The sequence below is a fragment of the Plectropomus leopardus genome, chromosome 16, assembly GCF_026936395.1.
Source record: "Plectropomus leopardus strain MGB_pleo_1.0 chromosome 16, ASM2693639v1, whole genome shotgun sequence".
Lineage (NCBI taxonomy): Eukaryota > Metazoa > Chordata > Actinopteri > Perciformes > Serranidae > Plectropomus > Plectropomus leopardus.
In genome coordinates, this window is record NC_142191.1 from 17,870,180 (window position 1) to 17,893,849 (window position 23,670).

The window sequence follows — 23,670 nt, forward strand, 5'->3', positions numbered from 1 at the left end:
TACACTTGTGTCCAAATTCTGTAGTATTACTACAGGGCATGTGCTACTTGTATATATCAGTAGTCTGTAGTTGTACAAGAGACATTTCTGTGAAGACCTTCCCCAAAACTGATTTGTTCGTAACTTATGGAGCATGTCTCCACCTAGTGGTCACCTGGAAGAACAGTCTGAAACCCTTAAATTTCAAGTCAAACAAAATCCCAAACATCGATTTTAATCCCTTCTAAAATAAATCTGCTCCCCTTTTCAAAATCTAACAAATTTGTATGTAGATGATGCAGAGTTAAAAATGGTGTAAGTGAATACACTCTGTTTATCCTTGTCATGTAAGGCATAAATACAACCAAGACAAAAACCTAAGGTATTACATCTTTAATTTTTTGCAAAACAAGACTTGGAATACAGACAAGCCTGGACTCAGGCAAAGGAATCATACAGTCCTCTCTCCATGCAGCGTGCAGTGTTGCACATGAGCAGAACCTCCCCACACCCTCCACCAGACCTGATCTGATAATGGAATGTACCATTCCCATGTTCACACATTTTCCACTCCAACATTTAAAACTCAGTGCAACAGGGTACTCGTTTAAAACATAAGTGTTGTCACCATGAACTTGAACAGCGAAAACCAAAACGGCTTTTCTTAAAAAGGTCTTGCAGAGTAATGCTCTGGGCGCAAGAGCAACACTGGTCCACCACACAACATGAATGACTATTTGTTTTGCAGTTACTGCAGTTTTAAAGGATGAACAATTGAAAAGTGAGGCTAAAGTGTTAGAAATCTGAGGGCGGGAGGGTCGGGTTTAATCGACTTCTTCCATGCGTGAAGCGTCGTCTTCACCATCGCCTTCTAGGGGAGGAATCTCATCTGGGACGGATGTATTGGTGGTCTCCTCTGTGGAGACATCGTCGTCATCGATGCCTGCAGATACAAGATGTTTGTTAAATATCAATAATATGCAGGTTAATACTAAATCGGAAATACTTAATGATCACGGGGGCAATTGTGCTTTGTTACAATCACTCTGATTAAAGTATATAAAATAATAAAATACAGTTTAAATAAAAAAATCAGCACTAGTATGTAAATATTTAAAATTATATGTACAACATGCTGTGGAAAAATATTAAAAAAAAAACTTAGTGCCTTTTGCTACAATTCAATGTACAAAATTAGTATGTAAAGTTAGAAATATAAAATATGTGATGCTACAATGTACAACAGGCCTATATATTCTCAATGTTGTTAATATACACACACACATACACTAATATTAATTGTACATATTTTCACTGTTGTTACTACAATATATCCGTTGTGTGTCCTTACCCAGTCCGAGTTTGATCATTCTGTAGATGCGGTTGGAGTGGGTCTGTGGGTCGTCCAGGGAGAAGCCTGAGGACAGCAGGGCGGTTTCGAACAGCAGGATGACGAGGTCCTTCACAGCCTTGTCGTTTTTGTCGGCATCTGCCTTCTGCCTGAGAGTCTCCACGATGGGGTGGTCGGTGTTGATCTCCAGGTGCTTCTTGGCCATCATGTAGCCCATGGTGGTGTTGTCCCTGAGTGCCTGGGCCTTCATGATCCTCTCCATGTTGGCCGTCCAGCCGTACGTGCTAGTCACAATACAGCAGGGTGAAGACACCAGTCTGTTGGACACCGTCACCTGGTAGGAGCAGCCAGACAGAGACATTAAGACTCACAAAGCACAACATGCAGAGCGTCTGAACAGCAGGCTGATCTATTACAAAACTCAAGTTAATAAAAACATGCAGAACAGTCATGTTAGAAATAAATGCTCAACACACCAGCATGTCCAAGGCTACCATCTGTTTGCCAGTTCCACACTTAATACATCCATGTAGATGCCTTTTTGTCAAAATTTTAGTTCTTACATTCTGTTAACCATGAAAAACTGAAACAGGCATTTGTTAGATCACACGCTGAAGCTACATTTCCAAAAAATGTTTGACTTTACAACTCCATAATCATTTAAAACCCATCGCTAGTCAAAAACTCATTCAGGGCGCGCACACACACACACACACACCTCGAGGGACCTCCTTGCAATACTATGAACTCACCAGAATACAATTTAGGACCAGTTTAGGGCACCTGTTGCCAAACAAACAACTGCTGTGAATTCATAAGATCCTAAATCCTACAGTGTGAGGACAAAGTTAGGAAAATCAGATTGAGTAAGTTCATCGGGTTCACTGACCTTCTCCACTTTCTTGTCCAGAATCTCTTTCATGAGCTTGCAGAGGTTCTCGAACTTCACTTTATCCTCCTCCATCTTTTTCTTCTCCTCCTCGTCCTCTGGCAGCTCCAGACCCTCCTTGGTGACGGACACCAGGCTCTTGCCATCAAACTCCTTCAGCTGCTGGACGCAGTACTCGTCAATGGGCTCTGTCATGTAAAGAACCTCGAAGCCACGCTTGCGGACGCGCTCGACGAAGGCGGAGTTGGCCACCTGATCCTTACTCTCACCTGAAGAAGTAAGTTAATAATGATTAATGTTACAGACAGATTGAATACCATTGGCTTACAAGTAAACCGCTAAAACTTCTACATACGTTTCTGTGTATAGGGCAATTTCCCCCCCAAACGTTTGTACAGCTTATTAACAAGTTGTTGTTTTTTTTTTTATTTGCATTTTAAGAAATGATGACTTGTACCAGAGCTTACAAATCATAATGGAACAGGAATTAACATACAGAGATATCAAAGTTGGAAAAAGAAAAAAAAAAAACAGCATAAGATAAAAATAGCTGGTTACATAAACATTGACTCATAGGAAATAATTGAACTGGTTACATAAATTTCATTCAGTAAGATTTATTTTTCTGAGAAATTTAAAGGTCAGGATACAAATTACCAACATAGAAAAGATACTTTAACAATTAAATGTTTTGTGGAAATTAAACTGAGAAAAATCAGCTCATCTAGGCGTCAAACTCACCAGTGATGTAGTAGATGGACTTCTGGTTCTCCTTCATGCGGGTCAGGTACTCTGTGAGGGAGGTAGTCTCGTCTCCAGACTGGGAGCTGTGGTAACGAAGCAGTTCAGACAGCTTCTTGCGGTTTTGAGAGTCCTCGTGGATGCCCAGCTACAGACGGAGAGTAACATAATTATGATAACATGCTAATACAGGACAATGCCATACATCAGTAGCCAAAATCACAATTAATGAGTTGCATCCAAAATGTATTTGGCTAATCTATTAACTACTCTTCATGTTGCATGTGATGGTTTTTGAAAAAAAGTATTTATCATTTGCCATACTAAAGTAACTGCATCTACAGTACTAAGTGACTAGTCTACTGCACATAAGCACAGTACCAAGTGTAGTACCCGCAGTAATGAACGCTTGTATCCTTCAACAAGCAATGCACAACTGCGTGAGATTGTATTGGAGAATATACAAATACTACAACTATGTCAGCTGCCTTTTAAAAATGTCTGGCAAATACAGCTATGACTAGACTGCCTTAAAAACCAAAGGGTACAGCAACATTTAAGAAAAAAGGTAAACCTTTTGAATCCACTGAGAAGCACTGAGGACGTAAGAAGTGCATTATTAAGGAACATTAAAACATCATAACATAAATGTTCGATAGTTCAAAGCTGCGCTTCACAGGTTTATTTTGCATACCTTGATGTTCTTGGAGAACGCTTCGTAGAACTTCTTGTAGTTCTCTTTGTCCTCAGCCAGCTCGGCAAAGAGCTCCAGACACTTCTTGACGATGTTCTTGCGGATGACCTTGAGGATTTTGCTCTGCTGCAGCATTTCTCTGGAGATGTTGAGAGGCAGGTCCTCAGAGTCGACCACACCGCGAACAAAGTCTGGAGATTAACGTAAAGCACGGCTTATTGGAACCCATTTGTGCATTTCATCCGTCTATCAAAACTGCTTTTTGTAGATGTGCTGCAGAGCAAAACGCTATTTTGATTGACTTACTGAGGTACTCTGGGATGAGCTCTTCACAGTTGTCCATGATGAAGACTCTCCTCACGTACAATTTGATGTTATTCTTTTTCTTCTTGTTCTCAAAGAGGTCAAAAGGTGCACGGCGGGGAACAAAGAGCAGGGCCCTGAACTCGAGCTGGCCCTCCACTGAGAAGTGCTGCAAATAGGAAAAAGATTCACCTTAGTTTGACTTTATTTGAAGCTGCAGACTGTGCACGCTGGCACATATGAACCATGCAAAAGCTGCTTGTGTGTTGCACTGTTTACCTTGACAGCCAGGTGATCCTCCCAATCGTTGGTCAGACTCTTGTAGAACTCGCCGTACTCCTCGTTTGTGATGTCGTCGGGGTTCCTGGTCCAGATGGGCTTGGTCTTGTTCAGCTCCTCCTGGTCAATGTACTTCTCTGTGATCTTCTTTTTCTTCTTCTTCTTGTCCTTGTCTTTGGAGTCCTCCTCATCATCTGAACCCACGTCTTCGATGTTTGGCTTGTCATCATTCTCCTCTTTCTCCTCCTTCTCTGCCTTCTCCTCCTCTCCCTCATCATCGCTGATCTCCTTGTCGCGCTCCTTCTCCACCTGCGAATCAAAAACACGGGTTAATCTTCACTGATAAATGGCTTAAACTTGCCAAAACTAAAGTGGGGTCACATTCAGTACTTACAAACAGGGTGATGGGGTAGCCAATGAACTGAGAGTGCTTCTTGACAATTTCTTTGACCCTCTTCTCCTCAATGTACTCTGTCTGATCCTCCTTCAGGTGCAGGATGATCTTTGTTCCACGACCAATGGGCTCACCTGTGAACAGAAATGTACAGACATGAGCACTCAGAAAATCAAGAGAAAGCCTAAAATCTTTAATACGTGTCAAGTCACTCTAATGGTTTAATTATTGTCCAGTCATATTGCAAATAACCCTTTTCTGCAATTATTGCTGAATGCCAGAAGTTGACATAAGCCCTGTGTGATTACAGCACTATATATCACAATCCTGCGTAAACAGCATAATCAATAGTTACTGCCAACAGCAGATAAGGTCATATGTTGCCATCTCAGCTGCTTTATTTCTGTATCTGTGCCAGGACACGTACCGCTGTCGATCTTGACTGTGAAGGAACCTCCAGCAGAGGACTCCCAGGCATACTGCTCATCATCATTGTGTTTGGTGATGACGACCACCTTCTCGGCAGTCAGGTAGGCAGAGTAGAAACCCACACCGAACTGACCAATCATAGAAATATCAGCTCCCGCCTAAAGAGGAACAAAATGTATAACATCAGGATGTACCAATGAATAATAATCTCTTGAAATAATAATTTTGAACAATGAGTTTCAGTATTTGAATAAAATAGCTTATAAAAAGTCAAGCATGCCAAATAAAGAAGGCTACAGCTGTTATTTCCATGTGCCAGATGCATGTTTAATCAACATTTGGACAAATATGCATATTAAATCTGACTTGTATTTGAGCCAAAAAGGACATCACAACTACTCTCCCAGCTCTGTGTTACAATTTAAGACCAACTAAGTATAGGGTTATTTGGAAATATTCTTGTTGTGCGCCATTTGCCCTTATTTTCCAAAAGCTTTAATTTAGATCATGTTCCACTGTAGTACCTGCAGGGCCTCCATGAAAGCCTTGGTGCCAGACTTGGCAATGGTTCCCAGGTTGTTAATCAGGTCGGCTTTGGTCATGCCAATTCCAGTGTCGATGATGGTCAAGGTGCGGTCCTCTTTGTTGGGGATGATGTCAATTTTCAGATCCTTGCCGCTGTCCAGCTTGCAGGGGTCAGTCAAGCTTTCATAGCGGATTTTGTCCAAAGCCTAAAAAGAACATATGAAAGGCACTGAATACAATGATGGTTGCCTTGTCATAAAATAGCTGTATTGTGTCCGTTGTTTGTAAATGCTAGTCATTTAAACATACATTCAAAATACACCATTCTTCTGATAGCTAACATGTAACAGGAGACTACATGGTGCTCATATTTCACAATCCGATCTTTATTTGATTAATTGCAGACAGCTGTGGCTCAGAGATAGAGCCGGTCCACTGCAGCACCATTGCATTACATCATCAATTGACCTGTCATAATAAACATGCAAAATTAAACAGTCAAATTGTTGTTTAGCATCAGAAAACAATACCAGGCTGCTGCAAACTTACATCAGAGGCGTTGGAGATCAGCTCCCTGAGGAAGATCTCTTTGTTGGAATAAAAGGTGTTGATGATCAGGGACATCAGCTGAGCGATCTCAGCCTGGAAGGCAAAGGTCTCGGCCTCCTCCTCTTGGTGCATTTCTTCAGGCATCTACACAGAGAAACATAATGTTTTAGAGCTGCATTTTGGTTTAAATTGTAAAAAAGGCAAGTGAACACTCTAACGACAGTGAAGCAACAGAGGAAAACAGGCAAAATATACATTTATTTATTTGGGATTAAATCCACTTCAAAGCTCTTGGTCTTTGGGTTTCGTTAGACATGAAACGGGATCATGCTCACAAGCCGGTTACGCAAAATTGGCCAGCTGCCAAAGTGCTGGTGGAAGTAGCCCTTAACCAACATGGCGTCGACTGACAGACAATGGATTCCGCAAACACGTGCTGAGCATCGGCTTCAGATGAAAATAAGGATAACATGAGGAAATGTGGCGCTAAAAGTATGTTATTACGGTTGTATAACGTTAAAGGCCACTTGGTGATAAAGAACAACAGGACGTTATAATAACGAACCACAAAAAAGCCCAAACCAATGTCATTTAGAGTATCACACAGCAAAGACCAGAGGCCGTATACATGTCACCATCAACAAAATCAGTTTTTTTTTTTTATTGGTTTACGTAACATTCAAATCGGCATTAAAATTAACTAACTAACCGATATCACAGGCGAGTAGCGGTTAGCGTAATAAACGCACTTGGTTAAATGTTTTGATGTCAATAGATTAGGCTTAAAAATGTGTATTATTATTATTAATATTTGTGTGTGATCTTGTCAGGTCTGATCGTGTTTTTTTTTTTTATCACGGCTCCGATACATAAACCAAATCAGCGTTATCATCTTCACCACACCTGCCTACCGTGCAACCCAATCCCGGCCTAACAGTGCGGCACAGTGCCGCATTTACACACACCACACAACATCGCAAAATGTCCAACGGTACACGACAATACCGCCGTGCGAGGATTAAACATTATGTAACGTAATGCGAACAGACAGGGGACACAAAAATGAGTATGTCAGCGGTAACGTTGGTCCACGGGACAGTTATGAAGCTAAGGTTATCGTCGTGACTCATGATCTCGCATCGTGGTTACATCCAGAGATCGTTTATTGATGGGTTGGCAAAACAAACATATTAAAAGGAAAATAATGTGCTATACGTATAGACGAAATACTTGTGTACATACCTTGATTATTCCGTTGACTTTTCTTGAATAAAATGCTACCAATATAGTCCCTTCTGCTCTCTGAGGCAGGAAAATGGAAAGGGACTTCCTTTTAATAGACCGGAATCTTTATACACAGTCGCCTCTGTGTGCGGCCGTATCCATCCGCGGTGCACCATTCACCGCTAGCACTAGTCAGTGGGTGAGACAGACAGAAATATGGCAAATTTATTTTTAAAGGGCTGTTATAATACACTGACTTAAGGGAGTATTAAAATGGACGTGTGGAGAAGCGATGAATACGATTTTTTTTTATACAATTAATGAATACCTATGTATTTTATTAAATATCAAGCTCCGTAGCAATCGACTAGTACAACAGATGCTACAATTTCTGCACCAGCATAATAATACTGTCAATTAAAATCCCAGGTAGTTTTTATTGTTTATTTTATAGAAAAGAGTCGGGATCTTTTTAATCTGATGGAGGAATATGGGACACCGGGAGGGTGTGCTTCGTTTCTTCTAGCACTTTCCAGAAAAAAACCCGCCTAAAGTGACGTCACGGCTTGACAGCGTGCTTGTCAGATGCAGCCCTCGCGAACCAACTAGAACCTACAACAAAAACACCATGGCAACCAACCACCTGAAAATTTTACAGCCTAATGATAGATACTGAGGGGGAATAGGGTAAAACTTTCTACTAATACATTTAGCTGTAAAACTTCCCAATTTGATTACTAAAATGATTACAATTATTTCGTTTTTAAAGTTTTCTGAAATTGTATGTTTAAATATTTGAAGCCACTTTCAAAATTCATTTTTTCATTATGTTGACATATTAGGGACTGCACTTTATTAATCAGAGTAGGGGGATAGCTGGGGTGTGATTTTTTTCTTAAATATCAAGACCTTCCCAGGTGCTACATTTTTTAGCCTCCCTGAGTGGGTAAAATGCATCACCTTCCCTCCACCAGTAATAACCATATTTCAGTTTCTGGCCATGATAAATGGTATGATTTTAGAGATTTTAAACAAGGTGTACCTATCAAACCCGCTTGGGGTCTGAGGGTTCTTGGAGTATTTAAAATAAATACAAAATATGACCATATTAAGTTGAATGTTGTTCCTCTATGCCAAATCCAAAAAACACTATTCCCTCCACTAGTGCTTGAAAAGCTATTTGAAGTCCCTCTTACCTTTTTCACCTGCCCCAGCCCTCTCATTTCCTAAATAACAAACAGCAGCTCAAGGTTTTACAGAGGGGATTTTGGATATTTCCTTTTTAATACTCTGCGAATCAGAAAATAGTCAACATAAAAAAAAGTTTTAGCCAAGTTTTAATGGGTAAAAGGAAAGCATATATAAATCAAGTTTTGAATGATATATGAACAAATCCTTCTGTAAGTATTCTCAATATACTGTAGATATAAGTACAACTGGAAAGTCTGGTGCATGTTTACTGAAGTGGAGAAATCTGTCTTCAAAAAAAAGAAAAGGCATTTAAAGTAATCAACGAGCGCCAGTTGATTACTTGCATATAGAAAATGATTTTTTGTATTACAAATGTCTATGTTTAAATATGCAATGTGCACATTTAAAACACTAAAATGTGTATTTTGGACATTTTTTCCCCACTATCTGAAAAAAGACTTGTTATGGTGGTGGCCAAATACCCCAAAATTTAAAAATTGACCTGTGCATGACAAAATGATTCCATAAAAATGTAGCTGAAAATGCAGAAATAAGCAATAAAACAAATTGCCTGAAGGATCTAAAAATCTGGCAGAACTGGAAGCTTAACTGTATTACCTACAGAAGATAAGGGGTGAAACCTTGATAGAAAAGCTGGAAACTAAACATAAATACTGTCAAAGGTCAAATGTTGAAAGAAGAATTAAAAACCAGTTGAATACAAGATTCAAGATTCAAAGTGTTTATTGTCATATGCACAGTATGGAAACATGTTTCCCTGTACAATGAAATTCTTACTTTGCTGTCCACAGAATGCCTAACGTGTAGCAAATATAAAAGAAATATGAAATAGTAATTTAAAAATTTACAATAGAAGAAATTTAGAAATTTACAATAGAAGTAGAAAGAACAGTGCAAATAAAGGCATAAATGTAATTAAAGAGCAACAACAGTTTGACATTTGAATGGCTTTTCTGTCTGAAACTATGCACGAGTAGCCTAAGTGATCCAAAGTATATTTGAAGAATAATCACTTTGAGACCTGTAAATTTTTCAAATCACTGTAAGTGTACATTTGATAAAGCTTTTTTACCATCCACAAACTTTTTTTGTAACCTTAAAGGTTATAATAATAACAATAATAGTAACAATAACAATACTAAAGTAATTAATAATACTATTATTATTAATATCATTATTATTACCACTTCTAATGGTAATACTGCTGTTTTATGACTCCGCCCAGCGTCCACGTCCCGATGTGCAAAACAAACACGCTTGTAGTTTGGTACGTAGTGCGCATGCGTTCAGATTTTTGTAGGCCTGTGATAACTAGCCGTCGTGCTAATCCAACACTCGAGAAGTTACAAAGATCTTCATCATCAGTTGCCTTTTTAGAGCTGTTTTTTAATCCCTTTGTACGCCACCTAACTCTGGGTATGCTTATATGAACATTTTACGTTCACTCTTGATTAATATTGAGCCCACAATAGTGAGTTTCGCTTGTTAGGGAAAAGCAGTGTAGTTAATGTTAGCTTAGCCTGGTGTAGTTGTGCCGGGTCGCGACTCTCGGTAGCGTGCTTGATGCTAGCTTTAGCTAACTAGCTACACTGCTGTGTTTTGTAATGTTAACTTAAATTAGGGTTTCTTTATTTAGTTGCAACACAGTGTGTCGCAATCAGACAAAGTATCAGTACATTTGTATGCGGCTTAATGATATCAAGTCAATGGACAGATATGTTACTCCACTGAGCTAAGCTAACTCCAGTTAGCGTTACAGTTGGACAGCAAAAGTCGTAGATCGATCTTAAATTTATTTCTAACTTAAGTTACTGACACAACATGGCAGTGCTCTCCTCTGTCCTCTTAGCGTAAATCAGCCTACGCTTTCACGTTTAAAATGTCGTTGAGTCTAACACATGTAACAGTTAGATATATGTTGTTAACACTGATACACTAAGAGGTATTTTCCTTCCTCAGGTTGGTCTAATTCACACCCAGGATGTCATTCCCCCCACATTTAAACCGGCCGCTGTTGCCCCCGCCTGGGATGCCCCCTCAGTTTGCTGGCTTTTCCTCAGGTAAGCAACCATCTGTCCCAACATAAATATATATGGCAGCGTCTTTGACTTAAACTACTATACAGTGTTACACATACTATTTCAGAGGGGACACCAGCAGCTTTCAGGCTAAAAAGTGTTACCAGAAGGTTTCATATTTGCTGTTTTGCTGATTATAGGGCAAAGCACAGCGCTCAAATTTGCAATAAAATACAGACATTAAGCAGTTACTTTTGAGAAAAGCATTTAATATCACTCAGCTTTGTTAGTTAATGTATAATTCCTTTGGCTGTTGCAGGAGCTCCAATGATCCCAGTTCATGTCGGCATAATGACCCCCACATCTGCAGTTATGGTGCCTTCTGTGCAAGTGATCAGTAAACCTGCAATCCATAAGAAGGAAATACTGCGAGTCAAAGACAATGACGAGAGCAGCGGCCCCACCACAACAGTGTTTGTGGGAAACATATCAGAGAAAGCTTCAGACATGCTGATCAGACAGCTGCTCGCGGTAAGGAATGGGAAGGGGTTCACAAGCATTGCATGTATTTAGGTCTCAAAGTTATGAAATATTTATGTATTGGGCATGGGAGTTGCATCCAAAATTTTCACTGAAATCACACAGATTGTTTCTTTTAAACTTTATACAAGGATTACATCTACCACCATCCTGATAAGTTCTTATAGATGTACTTAAAATAAAGATCACAATACGCTTTTTTGCGTACACCGATGTAATGTCTTTCATTTTAATATCATGGATTGCGTAGGCATCCTGTTGAAAATGAATTCTTTGCTGTCGTAGTTATTTATTTGATAAAGTTTACTTCTGCCTAAGTTGTGAAGCCTCCTTTTCCCAATTTTTCTTATGTGTTGTTTTTCTGTTTTTCTTGTGTTTTGTTTTAAATTGTTTTCTGTCTTGTCTTTATATATATTTTTTTGTGCTGTGTTTTTTTTCTGTGTGTGAATTTTGTGTTTTTAAGTATAAAAGCACTTTGCAATGTTCTTTTCTATTAGTGCTATATAGATAAACTTTATTGTTATTATTTATTCTTCCCTTTGTGCTCTCATTATAGAAATGTGGAATTGTTTTGAGCTGGAAAAGAGTCCAAGGAGCCTCTGGCAAGCTTCAAGGTAATTCATAATACTGTCATCCATGGCTGACTTGGGTTATCAGCTCTAACTCCAAATGATGATTTTATGTAAAACCCACCAGAAATCACTCTGTTCATCTGTGTTTATTATCCCATCAAATCATACACATCCATATATGAAACTGTAATCATGTCGTCTCACTTCTATATTTGTTGCAGCCTTTGGGTTTTGTGAGTACAAGGAACCAGAGTCCACATTGCGAGCACTGCGGCTGCTTCACGACCTGCAAATTGGAGACAAAAATCTGTTGGTAAAGGTGGATGCCAAGACTAAAGCTCAGCTGGACGAGTGGAAGGCCAAGAAAAAGACTGCAAATGGGGTATTATTCTGTTTTAGGGAATTACTGGAGATGAATATGATCAGTGTGCCTAAGTTTATTGCCTCAGAAATCAGTCTAGCCTCGTTCCAGATCTCTTAATTGCCGCCCACATCTGAGATTTGTGAACTGATTTAAATATTTATAGCAGTGAAACTGAACTAGGATGTTTTTCTGTCCTGGCAGAATAAGAAGGCTGAAGATGGAGGAGATGACGAGGAAGAGGTTCTAGACGAGGAGACAAAGAAGAGGGATCAGATTATCAAAGGTGCTATTGATGGATTGATGCGGGAATATGCTGCTGACCTCAACGCGCCTTCACAGGATGAAGAGTCCCAGCGACGCAAGAGGAAAAAGGAGAAAAAAGAAGAGGTACAAACTTCCGTTTACCCCTCTCTGGCTTGTGCTATTCTTTTATTATGACCTAGAATGTGAAAGTGTTATTTGACCTTTTCATTCTCTTTCTTCAGGACGACATTAACACTATCGATATGGAGGAGGACAAGAGAGACCTGATTTCCAGAGAAATTAGTAAATTTCGAGACACTCACAAGGTAAAGTGTCTCCTTTGATCTTGTAGTTGACATTACAGGTTGTGGACAGCAGCTGCTCACATAGTTCACTCCTAGAGCTTGCACATTTAGCCGACACGTTTACAAAACTTTTCTTGATCTCACTAACATGCATACTTTGCTACAAATTGGCAATCCTTGAAATTTAAATCATCAAACATCTTAATTTGCCCCATATTATATGAAATGTTTCATGTTCAGTGTTCAAACACCACAAGTAGGCAGACAGCTAGTTTTTGTCACCTTGTCAGGCCTGATTTGACACCTGTGACCAACGTAGTGAAACTATAGGTGTGATTATTATAGATCCATTCTTCATTCATCACACAAAAATGCATGGAGACGATGTAAAGTTACTTAAAAGCTAATCTATTCATTAAACCCCACCATTATGATAGTGGTCATATGGTGACTAAAGCAAGATGAATCTCAGAGCTTTGGAAAAAGTTACGAGGATAGGATGTAAGTATCAGCCTTTATTTACTATATACATATACTGGGCGTCCCCCTCTTGAGGACTTGCATAGGGGCAACTGTGTTGCACTTTTGTGTTTGTTGGTCAGGGCTCATGATGCTTTTTATTCAGCCAAACATTTGACAAAACAAAAGTTCCCCCCAAACTTTTCACCTTCATTTTGTGACATTATTGGTGTTGCCCTGAAAGCCCGAGCCGGTGAACCTGTGCGAGTCCTCTGTAAATGATGGTCTGTCTTAATGGTGTTAATGTTGAAGCACAAGGACTCTTGTCAATAACCACTGCAGTGACTTTGGCTGTAGCTTTTATTATGCTAGTGTGGGGGGCGCCCACTCCACAGCAGCACGCTGATCTGAAGACTGACAAGGTACGTGCTCTCTGTATGTGTCATCGTGTGACATCTCCCCTCCATCTCTTGCTCTCCATCACTGTCTTACTCTCTTTGCCTTGTTTTTCTGTTTATGTATCTGCTATAAAACTGTACAGGAAGACAGTAAAGTACACAGTCTATTTTTTCGACCTTATTTAGGAAGCTAAGCTAGCCAAGCTAAAATTTTGCCAAGTCCTGCAACCACGTCAAAAGATTAAACCAAAAACCAGAGAGAAAAGAACTGCACAATTAGAGGATTTGACAGTGTTGTCAAAGAACAAATAAAAAAACCAGTAATGCTTCTATTCCCTTCTCCAATTTGTTTCTCTGGCTTTTAAGAATTAAGACTATAAAGTAAATTCGGCTAAAACAAACCAAAAAACAACAACAACAACAAAAAAAGCAGTACTACAGACACCAATTAATAAAATATGTACCGTTTGATTTGATGGTAAATAAAAATAGCAAAATTATGTAAAAACAATTTTTGATCAAGTATTTATTTAGCAAGACACGACAGAGGTAAGTAAAAAGAGACACAACAGAAGCAAAATTGAGCAACTTACATGAGTAAGTTAGTAATAGTACTTAATCTGATCTAATCAAGTTAAGATATAATGCTTAAGTAAATGTCTCCATCATCTTTCTTGTGTCTTAAATTTCCTTCTCTTGAGTTGCACTACACCCGAGGCTTTTAGATTAGTCTGTTTCTTGCTGAAGACCAGCTGACTGTGGTTGCATATGACTGATATAATTAACTTGACTGCTGCACTGACTGTACATTTCTCTGTATAACAGTGTAAGTGCCCTAAAAGTAATGGAAGTACTAATAATTTGTTTTATTTGGTACTCAGTGTGTCAAATTCTGTTTTAACTCTAAGCACATTTTACTCAAAGCCTTGTGTGTAATGCCCGGATTGAATTGGGATGAGTGTGTGTTTGTAACAAGTCAAGAAGAGCTGCTGAAGACTTCTGCAGGGGTAAGACCGCTTCTACAATTTCAATTATCTGTGCAGAAATGTTACTGATGTGCATTATGTTCATTTCTTGATTACCCAATGACATGTTACCCATTGAAGTAAAGGCTGTTGTTTCTGATGATGATGATAATGATGATGCTTAAGCAAGACAGAATCCCATAACGTTTTTCCCTTGTATACCGTGTGACCTGCTTTCCTCCCAGGCCTAACTTTAAAGGCTTGTAGGGGCAGCGAAGGGCTGAATCCATAGTTCAACACCTGTAAGTCACAAACAACTAGTTCAACAAAAGACTGACGCCTGTTTTCTGTTTTTGTTTTTCTTGTTCTGAGAGGAGGACTCTTAAGGAGAGAAAAAGCATTGTCTTTTGCAGCACCTTTTACTTGTTATGAATGCCTCAAGTTGAACATGTCCCACAGATCTTTTTGACCATTTAAGTGGTTTCCAGTTACATTCATGCTAAACTGTAGTTTATTCTGAAGCAGCAAAGTTCACTGTATTGCTTTAGATGAATGATGAAGCTGTCTCTCTGTGAGGGAGAGCTTATTTGATCCCTCCAGGTTTTCCCAGTTATGATTCCATCTTCTCTTACGAGACTTTTACTGATTATGATAGGGCATGTTCCTGTATGAAACCTTTCAAAATCTGGAAACCACTTGATCTGTGCACAGTAGCAAATTGACTGCAGAAGACTCACTGGACCACGTGTGGCACTGGCTGACCCTGCCTGTGTTTTGCTCTGCAGAAACTAGAAGAAGAGAAGGACAAGAGGGAGAAGGAGCGGCTGGAGTTTGAGCGGGAACGCAGGGAGCGGGAAAAAGAGCGAGAGCGGGAGAGAGAGCGCCGGGACCGCGAGAGGGAGAAGGAACGAGAGAGGGAACGGGAGAGGGAAAGAGAGCGAGAACGGGAGAGAGACAGAGACAAAGACCGCGACCGCAGGACCAGAGAAAGAGAGCGAGAGAGAGACTGGGACAGGGACAGGAGCCGTGACAGGAGCCCAGAGCGCAGCCGATCCAGGTGATTAAAAAAAAAAAAACCTCATGATGTGTATTTTAGTCAAACACATCAGATCTGGGAGATAAACTGATTAATAAAAAATCTATAGCCACCGATAGCTGGCTCAGTTTGATTGTGATGGATTAACTATCAGGAGCTTGTTGTAAGTGGTTTACATTGATAATGACTGAAACTAATGGCAGGATTGAAAACCGGTGAAAATATATATAGACAATGTTTGATTGACATATCGCTAACTCTGACTCTTCTCCAACTGATTATGTTGTTTCCAGTTCATACTGAAGGATAATGTATTCTTATTGTTTTTGCAGGGAGGTGAGTCGAGACCGAGACAGGGAAAAAAAACGAGACCAGGATGATGAAGAGGAGGCCTATGAACGCAGGAAGTTGGAGCGGAAACTCAGAGACAAGGAGGCAGCCTATCAGGAGGTAAGGATGCTTGGAGGTTACCTGGACTGTATCCATGTAAAAAAAATAAAAAAATTACTTTAGGCTAACAATCTGCCATTGTCACATTATATAGATGTGAAAATGGCAGTTGGGCAACCACACACCTGTCAGAGATGATGGTTCATTATATAAGTCTAAGTATCTAAATGTGGATGTTTAAAAATATCGGGAATCCCCAGAGTAAAAGGTAAAATAAGAGATTAAGCATCACAGCAGCACTTGTAGCAAAATAACATGTGTGTTACCCTTTTCGCTTGATGTTATGATTGTGTTTGATTGTGACTTACTTGATACTATTGTGACGACAGCGACTAAAAAACTGGGAGCTCAGGGAGAGGAAGAAGGCCCGGGACTACGCCAAAGAGACCGAGAGGGAAGATGAGCGTAGAAGAGAAATGGTGAGAGCGCATTAAATGACCACTGATGTTCGTAAGAGGTGTCCAACTTTGCCAACCCCTAACCCTTGAACACTAAATGTGCACCCTTACCTCTTTTTTATTTAAAAAAAAATATTTATTGCTTTTTTTATATTAACACAGAAAAGCTCAGACATGGCAAAAAGATGATAAAAGATGAGCATAAAAAGTCAAAGTAAAGTAAAACAGAACAAAAACATGAAGATAGTAGGCATTGTGTTCATCCTTCCTTGTCCTCTTCAAACTAGAATATTACTGAGTTTGACCTTAAAGCGAACAATTTTTGAAGTAGATTTTTAAAACCTGATCACTGTTAATTCTAGGACAGAATGTATTAAAGCTTACAGTCAGAACTTATCAGTTGTCAGTGTTAATGCCTGCTCTTTAGCATCAGTAAATGTGCACGTTAACGTCAGTTGCCAAGATGGAGACTTTTGTGTGATTCATTTTGTGTTCATATGTCATTTGATAAGTCACACAATAAAATGTTTGAGCAAACATGACTCTATTATCCTGAAGAAAAGGCATGGTCCTGTGTTTCTTTAGGTGAAAGAGGGCAAACGGTTGAAAGAGTTTCTCGAAGACTATGACGATGACAGAGATGACCCTAAGTATTACAGGTGAGCAACACAGCAGTGCTGCGGGGCTGTCTTTAATTAGGCCAAGTTAAATAGATTGTCAATCAAAAATAAAAGTGCACATTTGTCTCTGTTAATAGGATTTTTCATCCGATGTGCAGAATTTGTCGATGTGTGATGTTCATGACATCTAATCGAATCCGACATTGTCAGAAATGTTTTTTTAATTTTGGCTAAACATAGGAAGACATAAACCTTTAGGTATCCATGTTATTGTTTGACAAATTTGGGCCATGTGGTACCTAAGCATGTAAAAAAATAAAAACAGTAAAAAGTGGCAGCAGATGCTGTGTGACCCAGATCTGACTTGTATTAGCAGATGCAATGCTGCAGCTATGGCTTTTGTTCTGAAGGCTGTTATTTTTGGTATGACCCCTAGGGGCAGTGCGCTGCAGAAGCGTCTCAGAGACCGAGAGAAGGAGATGGAGGCGGACGAGCGTGACAGGAAGAGAGAGAAGGAGGAGCTGGAGGAGATCAGACAGAGGCTGCTAGACGAGGGACATCCAAACCCAGACGCAGAGCTACGCAGGGTATGCTTCTCCTTAATAATGTGTGTGTCTGTGTGTGTCTGTTTTTATCTGTTTGTGTTTGTCTGTATATCTGTAGTGAGTGGGCATGCTGTGTGTTGTCTTTGTGAAGGTCACTTTATTATCCACGTCTCTCTGCATCTCTGCACATCTGTGGTGTCCAGCTTTCATTGTCTGTTGACCTTCTTTTCTGTAAAACACTGATTGGGTGTTAATCTTCGGCATATCTGCCTCTTATTGGTCCAGATGGAGGAGGAAGAGGAGGAGCGTCTGAGACAACCTCCTATCATCCAAGAGCCAGAGCCCGAGGAGAAACGGGAACGCCACAGGGGTTCACGAGACTACCGGGACCACCGACAGGAACAGGAAAGAGCAGAACCCCGCGCACGGCCCGCCCACTCAGACGACGAGGTGGAGGAGGGTGAGGATGATTATTATGAAGACGATGAAGACAACCCTGATGTAAAACCATGCTTGAAGCCCACGATGCGGCCAATCACAGCAGCACCCTCTGTGTCGTCGGCAAGCGGCAACGCGTCCCCCAATACACCTGGGGACGAGTCGCCCTGCGGTATCATCATTCCTCATGAGAACTCGCCCCCAGAGGCGCTGCCGCAGGAGGAACACCGGCCAAAGATCGGCCTCAGCCTCAAACTGGGTGAGTCCAAAAGAAATGTGTCCTCACTGTAACATGGACAGGTGTGGAGCGCTCACAGAGAGAGTTAAAAATATTTAATTATTATGTCATGCCGGCAGAGATTTAATCAGCAACTACAGTATATTGATTTTCAGTGAATTCACTTTTCTGACCACCTAAGTCACTGCCAAATTGTCATTCATTCTAGCTTCATGGATGTGAGATGTTTTATTTCAGTTTTATATCCCTGTAGATGGTTGAAGTAAACACATTTGTCACTATTTTCGGACATAATTTAGACAAACTGGTTAATTGGTTAATCGATACAATAGCTGTCAGATTATGTGATAATGAAGCCGGCTGTTGCAGCTCTACTCACCAGACATTTATTGAGAATTCATGTCAGTTGTTACTTTGTATACAGCTGAGAGCTGGACTCCATTATGAAGCAGCAGTCTACAATAAAAGAGGCAAAAAAGGACTGGATTGCAATGCGCAAGTTAAAGGAGCTGCTGGCGGTGCATTTTACTGAAGTTGTACTTTGTATGATTTCATGTGACAAATAAGTCAGTGATTAGTGTGATGTTAAATAACCATTATATTGCCAGATTTTTCTCTAAAACACACATGGTGGTTCTGTATTAGATATATTGGTGTAGGTCTAAGAAAAAGAGCTTCTCTCTAGATTTTGTTAAAATATTCAACCAAAAAGGGAGAAATCCTCAAGATTCAGAGAAACGGGCACATTTCTGCACTGAAAGTAGACTTCATGGACCAGAATGCACCGCTTGCATATTTGTTGTCAGCAGTTTTTTGTGATAAAACATCCTCATCCATCATTTTTACTACCACCCACCTCACACCACAGTTCTGTTCTCTCTTACATGTATTTTCATTCGACTGGAAAAACTTGCAGGGAATTCTTTCTCATATGTACGGAGCACAAAGTGCAACATTAAAATTTGTCTGGATAATGTAGAAATCACAGGTAGCAAGGCATATTTAGAAAAAGGTGCTGCATATGAAAAGTATATTTCCTCAAGCACAAAAAGATTCATGACACATACCAATGATTCATGAGCTTTAACTATAACATTATACTGAAAACATGAACAAACAGCAGCAAAGCGTGGTTGCGTGAAGCTGTCATGCAATGTCTATAGAAGTTGAGGTGGATGCTCCAAGTTCAGGCAGTCAAATTTTGTGGTGATGTGCACCTTTTTGCAGCCTTAACAGCCAGTCAGTAAATATCCTGTGACTCCTCTGACATGTTGACCCATGTTCCGAAAAATTTTAACAACGTGAACACGCCTCCTGGCTGCAGAAAAATGTAATTATTGCGGTGAGCTGCACTTTGCTGCTGCTTGGTGTGTTTTCAGCGTTAGGGTGAATTATGAATTTGAGTGTTCTGCTTTCATTTCACTCATAGTTTTTTTTCCTTTTATTGAAACAGATACTGACGAACATTAAAGGAAACATAATAGTTTTGATTTAGTCACTGCAGAACAGACAAGTAACTCCAGCGATGCAAATTCAAGTGAACCTAATCATTTGTAAATGAAAACCGTAAAGCTTCATAAAGCTCCTTGTCCTCTCCAGGTGCTACAGGAAGCCCAAGTCAACCCAATGCAGGAAAGAGAAAGAAGCTGCCTGTGGACAGCGTCTTCAACAAGTTCGATGACGAAGAGGCCGACGAACAGCCACGCAAGAGGAAGTTGGTTCCCCTGGATTATGACGATGACAAGAGCCTCGGGGTGGACGGGGCAGGACTCTCCAGCATAAAGGGGGCCAACACGGAGGAGAAACGTAAACACATCAAGAGCCTGATAGAAAAGATTCCCACAGCGAAGCCTGAGCTATTTTCCTACCCGCTGGACTGGTCTATGGTTGACACGGTGAGTAGAGCAGGAGAATGAGTTGTATGTCACTCACAATGTCTTTTTAGCCACTTCTTGTTACCGTAGAAGATAATCTTCTATAAAATTGGCCTTCAAGAGTAGTAGCATTATGAGATGGTTTCATAAAGTCCACAGTTAGTGTATTCACAAATTTTGGACTATGACCTCTGGGTGGTTACACTTTTTATAAAATCTGTAACAGAAGAGAGGTCACTGGATGGTTTTATTCACCTCTGCTTCTTTAGTGTCTCATTTATATACTGTAAGTCATTCACAACAGAAGCAGATGTTAATGCCACTTTTTATAACCTGTGCCTTCATATCTTGTCCTTTTTCAGACATTAATGGAACGACGTGTTCGGCCCTGGATCAATAAAAAGATTATTGAGTACATTGGAGAGGAAGAGGCGACATTAGTGGACTTTGTCTGCTCGAAGGTTCTGATCTTGTGATGTTTGTACATTTTAGTTCATTCAGACTAGAAGGGAAAGTGAAACATGGAATGATCCTGATGGGTTTTGTCTTTCCCAGGTGATGGCTCACAGTATGCCACAGAGCATCTTGGATGATGTTGCTATGGTGAGTAATGTAATGGATGAGTAAGCCCTCACTGTTTGCTGCCTTCATTTTATGTTCATGTCGACTGTTAACGTCATGGTAGCAGTGAGATAGTTTTAATGGTGAAATGCTCTCTATTATTTTGTCATATTTGAATGTTGAAAAGGTAAAGTCTGTGGGTGTTAAAAATCTAACTCCTTGTCAAAATACACCATTTTTCATGTCGAGTATGTGAGAAAAAATTGGCTGAATCCAAAAGTTATTGTTCTCTGATGAAGAGAAAAATATTAAGCAATTGTTTTTGACAGTTCTTGCTTCAAGAAAATATTGAAAATTTTGCGAACCAAAATTCCAAAATTAACTCTCTTGAATGAGAGCAATTGCGTCTTTTGCGTCATTTGATATTAAACTTAATATTTAAGGTTTTTTTTTTTTGTTTGTTTTTTTTTTACAGTTTGTCAAAAAAATGGATTTGCAACATTGGATTCTGTGAAATTATATTGGACAAATTTCAGTATTCTGTTGACCTTTCAAGAAATCAATCAATAGACAAATCAATTATGAAAATAAGGCCAGGTGCTGTGTATTATGGCATATTTTTGCGTATTTGTTTTAGGCATACTGTACGTTGACAATATTTAGGCATAATAAACTGACTTTTTCAGGCATACTATACTATGATATTTTTTAGGAACACTATGCAATGACGTTTGATGAGGCATGCTGTATAGTTAGTCATCCAGTTTCATGGAAATCATGAAAAAAGTCATACTAAAGTATGTCTACCAATATCATACAATAGTATGTCATCCAAAATCATGAAAATCTGTCAAAGTATCACTTTCAAAATAGTGACAAAATGCCATAGTATAGTATGTCATCCAAAATTTTGTCGTCCAAAACGATGAAAAAACTTCATAGTATAGTATGTCGTCCAAACTCGTAAAAAAAAATTCACAGTATGGCATGTCATTAAAAATCATGAAAAAACTGTTCTCATTTCTCCTACTTTAGGTTCTTGATGAAGAAGCTGAAGTCTTCATAGTGAAGATGTGGAGGTTACTCATTTATGAAACCGAAGCTAAGAAGATTGGACTGGTTAAATAAGCAAAAATAACCACTGAATGAAGATCAACCATTTTCTTTCCATACATTGTGTATAATAGTGTAGCGCAATTATGTCAACCAAAAGAAAGCGACGTGTCCATACTGGTACCGAGTGTAACGGCAGATTCTGCTCATTTTCACCACTTGTTCAGGTCATGGCGAGGGTTTTTCTCTCCTCCCATCTGTCTTTGCAGGTGCTGACTGTGTCGGTGTGCTTTCTTGTACATACAGTAAGTCATTATTTGACAATGAGACAAGTCTGAGAGGAAACCGATGACAGGACCATTGTTCAATTACCAGATAAGTTCTCTTGGGTCTATATGCGCAACTACAAGGATGTGATATTTTTTACAGGGTTATTTATTCAGGGTTTAGACACAACTATACATAATTTCTGTCAAGTCAAGAGATTTTCCCTAAATTTTTCCTTATCTCATTCCCAATCGTGGTATGTTCTCATCCTCAGACCATCTAAAAAAAGCACCTAGCTGTCGTTTTTGAATGTGTCTGCTGACAAGACCCATTGGCTATCTTGTATGATGACAACTCTGTCACTGTGAAAGCACACACGTCATAACCACTATAGAAATAATAAGTTGTGAGGATGGTCTCTATTTGTTTTTTGTATCGGTAAACATTTGAATAAATTGATTTTTTTTTTTTTAATAACCGTATCTGAACCAGCAGTCTATTTTCTTGCCAAATAGCAAAAATAACAAAGTATACATTCTATGTTAACCAGTATTATTCAACAAGTAGTTCCGACAAAGCAATCTGATTGGCCAACAAGACTTTTAGAACGTGCTCAAATATGCATTACAGCACATCTGTCTCAGCACTAAGAAGATTACTCTGCCGTTTCTGAGTCATACCTCCAGGACCCATGATATTATTACTGCAGTAATGTAAGTACTATATCACTGCCACTATATTTAAAGCAGTGTTTGAACCCCCCCCCCCCTTCATGCTCAAGCTGTCCTGTCCATTAAAGGCAATAAAAGTCAGAAAAAATCTTACAAATAAAAACAAAACAATACAGCATAAAACCACCATGTTTTACACAGATATGTATTAACACTGACAAAAAGTGACATTTTTGTGTGTGTGACCAGAAAACAGCAAACTTATTTGCAAACCGAACAAGACTTAGTCCAGATCTAGGCATGATGGGAAATATAGACAAAGTGAGGCCGCAGTGAAAGGTGAAAGGCTAAATGACATCAACATAGCAAAAATTGGAGTGATGAAATTTCAGGAAATGATGATGCAGAGATGCAATTACGCTCCACCCACAGACACTTTTGCATTTCACTTCCACAGCTGGAGACTACGAGACAAATCGAAGCGCTTTTGTTCCTGGAAGCAGCTCTACAGGGGAAGTGCAAACTTAATGTTCATACTGCAAGTTATAGAATCAATGTACAACTGTTTCAGTGACACATCTAGGGATCATCAGCTTTACAGAGCATTGTTTTTTGCCATGACTGAACCGCAAGTTTGTCCACTTTGTTAACTGATGCTTGCTTGCAGTCTATGATAGCTAGCTATCTTCAGATACCAACTGTGCCCACCTTAACTGATTTGACAATTTCCCTGTAAGCTCATATCAATGGAAGGAAAAGCTTTTTTTGTTTTAAAATAATGTTTAAGATTTGATGCTGGAGGTAGTTGGCTAGGTGTTTTTTTTTTTTTTATCAACCTTTACTGTGATTGAATGTTAAAGATTATTTTTTGGGGGCACTTTCCTTTTATTTATAGGACAGTTTGAGAGAATCAGGAAAGCTGGGACAGAGAAGGAAGAACAACAAGCAGCAAAGGGCCACAAGCTGGACTCGAACACTTCTACGACGCTGCAAGCAGCACAGGATAAATTTCTTGGCATCTGACAACAGTCCAAAGGATGATCAGCATCCCCATCTTGCACTGGCTGGTAAGATGTTTGAGTTATC

The 23,670-nt window shown here is 39.6% G+C and overlaps 2 protein-coding genes across 2 annotated transcripts; one reads left to right on the top strand and one right to left on the bottom strand.

Annotated features, from left to right (window-relative positions):
* Nucleotides 1–357: 357 nt before the first annotated feature.
* Nucleotides 358–7,533, bottom strand: hsp90ab1 (heat shock protein 90, alpha (cytosolic), class B member 1). The gene is made up of 12 exons (XM_042502876.2): nucleotides 7,376–7,533; nucleotides 6,134–6,277; nucleotides 5,584–5,790; nucleotides 5,058–5,217; nucleotides 4,631–4,764; nucleotides 4,237–4,545; nucleotides 3,961–4,126; nucleotides 3,655–3,845; nucleotides 2,961–3,108; nucleotides 2,220–2,488; nucleotides 1,331–1,664; nucleotides 358–922 (listed from the first exon to the last, which is right to left on the bottom strand). Exons 2-12 carry the CDS (start codon nucleotides 6,275–6,277, stop codon nucleotides 804–806), a joined length of 2,181 nt encoding a protein of 726 aa, XP_042358810.1. The 5' UTR covers nucleotides 7,376–7,533; the 3' UTR covers nucleotides 358–803.
* Nucleotides 7,534–9,828: 2,295 nt separating this feature from the next.
* rbm25b (RNA binding motif protein 25b) lies at nucleotides 9,829–22,390 on the top strand. Its single transcript, XM_042502875.2, has 17 exons — nucleotides 9,829–9,985; nucleotides 10,529–10,629; nucleotides 10,907–11,118; nucleotides 11,684–11,741; nucleotides 11,921–12,081; nucleotides 12,265–12,450; nucleotides 12,549–12,632; nucleotides 15,219–15,490; nucleotides 15,802–15,919; nucleotides 16,249–16,338; nucleotides 16,903–16,976; nucleotides 17,374–17,524; nucleotides 17,768–18,179; nucleotides 19,758–20,053; nucleotides 20,395–20,493; nucleotides 20,588–20,635; nucleotides 21,629–22,390. Exons 2-17 carry the CDS (start codon nucleotides 10,551–10,553, stop codon nucleotides 21,719–21,721), a joined length of 2,433 nt encoding a protein of 810 aa, XP_042358809.1. The 5' UTR covers nucleotides 9,829–9,985; nucleotides 10,529–10,550; the 3' UTR covers nucleotides 21,722–22,390.
* The last annotated feature ends 1,280 nt before the right edge of the window (nucleotides 22,391–23,670 follow it).

Coding starts and splice junctions, on each gene's coding strand:
- hsp90ab1 (XM_042502876.2), bottom strand. CDS start 6,277: ATGCCTGAAGAAATGCACCAAGAGGAGGAGGCCGAGACCTTTGCCTTC. Junction 4,127..4,236: donor AGGATCACCTGGCTGTCAAG/GTAAACAGTGCA, acceptor TCCTATTTGCAG/CACTTCTCAGTGGAGGGCCA. Junction 3,846..3,960: donor GCTCATCCCAGAGTACCTCA/GTAAGTCAATCA, acceptor GTTAATCTCCAG/ACTTTGTTCGCGGTGTGGTC.
- rbm25b (XM_042502875.2), top strand. CDS start 10,551: ATGTCATTCCCCCCACATTTAAACCGGCCGCTGTTGCCCCCGCCTGGG. Junction 10,630..10,906: donor GTTTGCTGGCTTTTCCTCAG/GTAAGCAACCAT, acceptor TGGCTGTTGCAG/GAGCTCCAATGATCCCAGTT. Junction 20,494..20,587: donor TGGACTTTGTCTGCTCGAAG/GTTCTGATCTTG, acceptor TGTCTTTCCCAG/GTGATGGCTCACAGTATGCC.